At 30.7% G+C, this 8,350-nt stretch overlaps 1 protein-coding gene across 1 annotated transcript in view; it reads left to right on the top strand.

Moving 5' to 3' along the window:
• Positions 1-8,350, top strand: part of DOCK4 (dedicator of cytokinesis 4) — a 246,511-nt gene that overhangs the window by 73,583 nt on the left and 164,578 nt on the right. The window contains exons 14-15 of the mRNA XM_015814036.1: positions 6,519-6,619; positions 7,363-7,421. Coding sequence (XP_015669522.1) covers positions 6,519-6,619; positions 7,363-7,421 — 160 coding nt within the window. The remainder of the gene's footprint in view (positions 1-6,518; positions 6,620-7,362; positions 7,422-8,350) is intronic.

Here is an 8,350-nt window from a genome sequence, read left to right as displayed (position 1 = left end):
TTTTATCATACAATCCTTCACCAATTCTGTTTCCGAGTCCAATTCAACCAATACACCATAAATTCTTTTTATATGGGCTTGTGATTGATCTCTAATCTGTTTAATCAAATTCCCATCCTGTACTACAATACCCATTTTTTGATCCAAACTCCATCTCATAGACAGTTGATTATAATAAAACCATGAATATTCAATATTCAATATTCTCTTGTTTCAGATCTCCCAAAGATTTAAGTCGCCAATCTTGTCCTACTGGCAAAAGTAATTCTTTATATGAAATTTTATCCAATTTAACTCCCCTAGATAGAATTTGGATGTTTGATTAAGAGATTTGAGAGGCTTTTGAAGGCTGATGGGGAGAGGAGGGGCCCTATGATTGAAGACTGATAGAAGAAAGAATTTGGAGAGAGTTTAAAGGAGTACAGCCGAAAAGATAATAGCTGATTTATAATTGTACAGTGTGTTCAGTGTGAAGGCCTGTTATTCCCTCCTTCCAGTCGAAGTGCTGAGATCTGGAGAAAGTGAAAATATTAAACATCTTGAAGACAGAGCTTGATAAGGAGTGTGTAATAAAGATAGTTGCTGCCTTTGGTTTTTTTTATTTCCATCTTGTCGCTTTCACAGAGATAAGTTGATAAGGACAAGACAAAGGGAGGAAGTGATGTGTATGGACTATAGACTGTGTAAAAATTCTTAGAAGGTTAAGAGCTCTTTTTGATGATTGGATGTCAAAACGCAGCCAAAGTGCAGAAAGTGTTTGGCAAAGACCCAAAGCAGGCCTTAGACCTTCAGATTTACGTCTGATTCTAGTGGAAAAAGCCTTAGAAATGAATGTGAGGGGGAAATCGCCTGAGAAATCACTGACTCAACCAGATAAATTGATATTCTCTTACAAGAGTTAAGAGAAATGAAGATAAATATAAAAGAAACGAAGACAAATATAGAGGAGGATTTGAAGCAAATAAAAGATAAAATGGACAAGATGGATGTAAGAGTAACAGATCTGGCGAAACGAAGTCAGGATATGACACAAAATATTACAGAAGTGAAGACTCTGAGGGGAGAACATGATAAGATGTTAAAAAGTCAGACAACTATGATGCATCAGGTGAAAAGAATTTGATTGAGATATGTGATCATCAGCACCGATCAAATTTATGTATACGTGGATATCCGGAGAAAAGTTAAGAAAATGAAGTAAAATTGATTCAAGCAGTACTGGATTGGGCTACATCGATCCTCCTAGATGTCCCCTTTACGGTGGAAGGTTTTACAGAGTTGGAACAAAGGAGGAGACGATGGAGAAATTAAGGGAGCACGGAATCATCAATAAAGAAGATCTACAGGAGAAAGGGAAGCTGGATGAAGCAACAGGAGTTACAAGTTTGTTGTAGAGATAGTATATAAGTATTTGTAATTTTATAATATATGTTTGGGTGTAGAAATTAAGAGTAATGATAGTCAAGGGAGATGGAGTGGGCGACCAAAGTCGGTGCAGGGATGGCTCCTCTTCCCCCTGAAGCGGCGGAGAGGAGGAAGATCTGCTGAAGAAGGGAAGGGGGACAACATATATGTTTATGGGTGGGTAAGAGGCTATTTATGTTTTGGGTCAATATGCTTACTTTGTAGTTTTAGTTTTGTAAGATTTATGTTAGAGCACATATGGAGACCAAAGGGAATATGTAATATAAGGAATAGATGGGGAAATCGTTGAAGGTAGCTACGTGGAATGTACATGGCTTGAGGGGAAAATATAAACGAGCAAGAATTGAAAAATCAATTAACAAAGAGAAAATAGATATTGTATTTTTACAAGAAACACATCAAAAGAAAGAAGGGGTGAATGAACTTAGGTTATATTGGGATGATGTATATGAGAAGGCATTTTGGTACATCAAAAGCAAGAGGGGTAGCAATCATGGTAGCTAAAAGATGTGAATTTAAGATAAAAGCCATAAAAAGATTTTATGGGAAGATTTCTTATAATTCAAGGCTTTATTTATGGACAAGAGGTCACTTTAGCAAATTTATATATATATATAAAGAAATAGAAGAAATAAAAAATGGTTATGTGATAATGGCAGGTGATTATAATATGGTTATGGATATAGGAATTGATAAATCTAATCCATCAAAAGTGGAAATAAAGTATAATAATACAGATTTAAGAAAATTTATTAATAGAAATAGATTAAAAGATGTTTGGAGAGAATTACATGGCAATCAAAAGAGATACATATTTTTCTAGTAGACAAATTTTTTTACAAGAATAGATTATATATTTGTAACATCGGAAATATTATCTAAAAACAAAAGCAGAGATAAAATATCAGATCATGCAATGGTAACTATGGAAATGGAAATAGATTGTGATTATAAACAGGCAAGTAGATGGAGAATGGATTCGAGGATTTTTAAAAATAAAGAGATTTTAGAGAAAATGGAAAGAGAATTAAAAGACATATGGACTATAAATGAAGAAGGAGGTAGTAATATAGGTGTAATATGGGATGCAATGAAAGCAGTGGTAAGAGGTTTAGGGATAAAATATTCTTATAATATAAAAAAACAAAAAGAGAAATATATAAAAAGGTTGGAGGAGGAAATTAAAGAACTAGAGAGCAAATATATAGAAAGTAGAGAGAATAGGATTATGTTAGAATTATCAGCTAAAGGAGTTGCAAAATATTGAGTTAGAACAGGTTCAAAGAAATCTAATTTTATGAAAATAGTAATAAAATAGTAATAATAGTAATAGTAATAAAAATAAAAATTCTAGAATGTTGGCTAGAGCCACACAAGTTAAAAAGGCAAAAAGGCTGATTGGAGTAATAAAGAACGAAAAGGGAGAAAGATGTAACATGATGAGAGAAAAATTGTTGATATTTCAGAAGTTTTTTGAAAAGTTATATAAGGGAAAAGAAATAAATTTGAATGAAAGTCAGGCATATATAGAAAAGAATTTAAACTGTAAAATTCGAGAATGTGATAAAGAAATAATGGAATCACAAATAGAAGAGGAGGAGATACTGGAAGTTATTAATAAATTGAAAATAGGTAAAGCACCAGGGTTAGATGGACTAGGTGCAGAATATTATTAAAATGTTAAAGGATTATTGGTGCCAAAGATGAGGTTAATGTTTAATAAAATAATGGAAGGGGAAATTATTCCAAGTTCCTGGAAACAATCACTGATAGTATTGATAGCGAAACCTAATAAAGATCTTACAAATCCAGGATCATATAGACCAATATCCCTTATTAATCAGGATGCTAAGATTTTTACAGCAATATTGACAAATAGATTGAATACATTTATAGAGAATTATATTAAAAATGATCAGTGTGGATTTATAAGAGGCCGAGAAATGTCAGATGTAGTAAGAAGGGTATTAAATTTAGGCTATTACATAAAGAATCAAAAATTAAAAGCTGGTTTATTAGCATTAGATGTTTTTAAGGCCTTTGATTGTGTGGAATGGCCTACATTGAAAATATTAATAGAGAAATTAGGTTTTGGAAATTTTTTTAGAAAGGTGATAAATCAACTATACTCAGAGAATAAGGCAAGAATAGTCATAAATGATGGTGTTACAGAGACAATAACCTTAAACCGGGGAACGAGAAAGAGTTGTCCTTTAACCCCAGTTCTTTCTGTATTATTGATGGAGGTTTTGGCAAATGCAATTAGGAAAGATTCATTGATTGAAGGAATTGGCTTAGGTAAGAAAACGAAAATAAATTTATTTGCAGATAATACATTACTAACATTTCAAAACCCCATAGCTACTATAGAGAGGGTATATTCACATTTGAATGAATTTGGGAAATAAAGTACATTGCAAATAAATTGGGAAAAATCAGAAATGATGTTATATAACTATAGTAAAGAAGAAATGGATGTATTGAAAGAAAAATATAAATTAAAAATAGTAGATAGTATCAAATATTTAGGTATTGACATCCCAAAAAATATTCAAGAATTAAAGAAGATAAATTATGAGAAGTTAAAAAAAGATATAAAAGATAAAATGGATAAATATGGAAAAGTAAAATTATCATGGTTTGGAAGAATTGAAGCAATAAAAATGAAAGTTTTACCAAAAATTAACTTTTTGTTTTGGATGATCACAATTAAGTTTTCGGATCAAGAATTAAAGGAAATACAGAGATTGCTGGAGGTGTGTTGTAATGGAGGCAAGAGAGCAAGAATAAGTAAAGCTTTATGGTATGAACCATTAAAAAAGGGTGGGCTGGGTCTTCTAAATGTTAGAAATTATTGGATAGCTAATCAATTAAGGGTGGTCCCAGATATTATAGCAGATAGAGCGATATAGAATTGAAGGAATTGAGGGAAATAGGCGATCCTATAGAAATATATTGGTTTAAAAAATATTTAAAAAATTGTTAAGAGAATTCAAAATCCCTTTTTAAAAAACCTGATAGAATTATGGGATAAATGGAGATATCAGTTAATGCCAGGAATTTCTCCTTTAATACCGGTAGTAGAAATGGAGAAATTCCCTAAGATTGAACTGAAAGATTGGATTAGTAAATTTAAAAAAAATCAGATACATAAATGGGACTGGAAGAACAAGATAAAGAATATAATGCAATTAAAGAATGTTTTATCAGATACTAAGTTAAATTGGTTGAATTTAATACAATTAGAGAAATGGATAAAAATGGAAGAAAAATTCGAGGAGAAAGATAGACAGTTAACAAAATTTTGAAATAATTATAAAAGAAAGTGAGGAAAATGAAGAATATATAGGTAAAGGAATTGGGAAAATATACAGAATATTAACTGAACTAGAAGATCAGGCAAAAGGTTTAAAATTAATCTGGGAAACAGATTTAGGAGAAATAAACAATAAAAATTGGAAAAATATTTGGAACAGAAGAGTATATAAGAATATGTCAGTTAGAGTTAAGGAAAATGGATATAAAGTGATATGGAGGTGGTTCCTAACACCACACAAACTATATCAAATAGATGTTAAATATACAAATATTTGCTGGAGATGTGAGAAAGAGAGTGGAACATATAAACATATGTGGTGGGATTGTGATAGCGCATAAAAGAAATGGGACATGGTGTTTAGGGAAATTAGAGAACTTTTGAAGGTTAATGTAGATATGTCACCGAGGATCGCATTACTGTTACTGGTGGAAAAACATGATATAAATGAAGCAAAAAGGGAATTGATTGTAAATTTGATAATGGCAGCTAGATTAGTGATGGTTAAATATTGGAGACGGAATTGGGATATTCAAAGAAATGAGTGGTATAATGAGATATGGAATATGGCAATAAATGATAAACAACAGAAATTAAATTTAAAAAAGGGATGATTAAAGTAACTAATTATAATGAAATATGGGATGATTTTATAAAAACAGTCTTGGTGGAAGGCAAACGGGATAAACCTGCTCAAGAATACATGCTGTTTTGGAGGGGATAAAGGCACAATTGAAATATATTGTATATTGTTAGTTGTTATATGAGAAGAAATATAGGTAATAAAAATTGTCTCCAGGGATGTGGGTGCACTGTAGTATTTGTATTTTTATACTGTTTTTATTTAGATGTATATGTGTTATGTTTGTATTATTTGTATTTGAATAAAATAAAATTGAAAAAAAAAGAAGTTAAAAGTTAAATGCTATAACCTTGGAGAAATTCAAATTTGGATACAAGACAAAACTATTATATGTAATGTAATGTGATGTAATTCAATGCAACACAGTGCAATGCAATACAACACAACACAACAAAATACATACAATGCAATAATATTTTCCAGAATTATTGGGCCTTAGAACATTGATACCAAATGTGAAAGAATGATCCAACCTAGTTTTTCTTCAGTTTTAACAAATTTTAGAAAATGAATTATTTATTTTGGCAATCATTACTAGAGTAATACACCAAATAAAATATCTTGTACCAGTTTTCTCTGAGTGTAAATGTAAATCTGGTGTTTTTTCTTTCATCGATAATCTCATTATTGCATTACTGCTTTTCAGTTGTTCTGTTCAAATATTTATTTTGACTTATCTATAAGTTTGTTAAATATGATTCATTAAGTGAGTAAGTTAAAAACTGCTATTCCTTTGATCATGCAGTTCTTAATTTACTCACCTTTTGGGAAGCACCCAGCCTGGCACAGAGGAGGGATCAAGTGTAGAGTTAGCTTGTAGTCACTGAACAACTGCAAAAGGACTAGGATTGACATCCCCTCCCCCTTTAGTTACATAAAAAGTAGTTAGATCAAACTCTGCATTTGGGGGACTGGTGGTTTGCTCCTGACATCACTTGATGAATCATATTTAACCAATATAGATAAGTCAAAATAAATATTTGAATTTTGTGTGGTAGGTTTTTTTGAATTCTGTTTGATTCCATCTTTCAACTTATAAATGATCTTGGGCGTGTAAGATAAATATCTGTTATCTAGCTACACTAATAGTATCTTTAAAAGAAACACAATGATTAAATTATTGTCTATTTGCAGATTTGGGATTCCTATTTTTACCTTGCTGTCATATTTATAAATCAGTTGTGTCTACAGTTAGAAATGTTCACACTTTCTAAGAAGAAAAAAGTACTAGAAAAGTAAGTATAATTGTTGGCTTTTTTAAAAAATAGAGAAAATCTTTGTAGTATTTATCTTTTCTGTGCAAAATTTTATTAAGATTGAAAGTTGTCAAACTATGTGAGATTTGCTGTTGATTATTACTGAGAGACAGAAAGTTGTTTTTCAAGGCAGAATTGTTTGAAGTACATTTGATTTCTTAAGTATGTTTTAATGGGATGTACCTGACAACATGCACAGTGCTCTTGAATAAATCTTATCTAGTTTACAGTATGTTGATTATATGCCATAATCATACCAATGATTATAGCTCACTGAAATTAATGAAAATAACTTGCAGGAAAAATATCAGTTCAAACCCTAAGAAGAATGCACTTGTTAGAAATGATGACGTCTGTAATTAAATCTTTGTTTTGTTTGCATCAATGATTCCCACAGTTATAGACAAAAGGTGTTTTGATTCTTTACCGGTAAGAACATATAAGAAGCAACATCAAACCATCTGTAATAATATCTGCAGCTGTCTCCCACAAATGCTTGTCTGTTACTGGATGCAGGCACAGTGTTTGAATAGTTTCAGAAATGTTCTTTCTATGATGTGTTGTGGTTTTCTTGCTGCTTTTCATTTCCTGTTTTAATAAGTATTTTATGAAAAATTCTGTTGGATTTTTTTCTCTATAACTGCTGCAAACATACAAAATGTATGTTTCATGATAGAGTGAGATTATTAATTATCTTATCTGATTTTTTAAAAATGTAACAGATATGGTGATATGCGGGTGACAATGGGATGTGAAATCTTCAGCATGTGGCAAAATATAGGTAAGATTAATTATGTGGCTTAAGTTTTAAATTTGCATAAATGTTTTTTTTATAACAAGTTTTATTAATTTTTCAATTTTACATCCAAATATTTAGGAAGCAGCGTGGTGATTGGGTAATCAATAGTCCAGTAATAAAATCTTTCATACGTATCTCAGGTTGCGTCATTAAAAGGTTCCTCTCTATTTCCCTTAATTACTATATCACATTCAAATTAATACATTTCTAATTATAGCTCAATCAATCAATACATTTGTCAATTTAATGTTACTTATACATTTTCAAGTCCTGTTTTTAAGTTTTACCTAATTTCAATTACCGTGTTCCAATTTAGTCTTTAATATCCATAATATTTAGACTTCGGGTAACCCATATTTTCGTAATTTCATTACAAAATACTTATCGTATCTAAAATTCATATATTATTCAGTTAATTACATTCTTATTTTATGTCACAAGTATATTCTATTTCTCATCCTAGTACCTCATTGTTTACTAATAAAATATCTTTTATTGTCACAAACCAACTTCCATATTACAATTCAAAACTATAATCTAATAAGAGGCTAATTTTCATTTCCCTTATAAATCTAAACATTAAATCAATTAATATCTTTAAAAATCTCCTTAGCCCATTAAGTAAGATTTTAAGCTCTTCCATTATCAATCAACAACAAAAAAAGGAAGAGAAAGAAAATCCCATTTTTAAATCTAACTCTAGCTTTCTTTTTGTGCCAAGCAGGCTTCCATACCAGTGCCTTTAAATCCTCAGATGGATCTCCCTTCATTCCTACACATGTTATTTGAATCAAGGGAGAGATCCAGTTATCAATTTTTCAAAGGAACTGGCCCCTTTGTAATCATTAGATTGTTGCCCTAATAGTTCAGATCTCCATGTTTGATTTAAAATATTTGTCGTCAGTTCAATC

This window comes from Protobothrops mucrosquamatus, unplaced genomic scaffold, assembly GCF_001527695.2.
Source record: "Protobothrops mucrosquamatus isolate PMUCROS unplaced genomic scaffold, P.Mucros_1.0 scaffold_78, whole genome shotgun sequence".
NCBI classification, from domain to species: Eukaryota; Metazoa; Chordata; class Lepidosauria; order Squamata; family Viperidae; genus Protobothrops; species Protobothrops mucrosquamatus.
The sequence above is the reverse complement of the archived record's forward strand: the minus strand, read 5'-3'. Positions and strand labels throughout refer to the sequence as shown.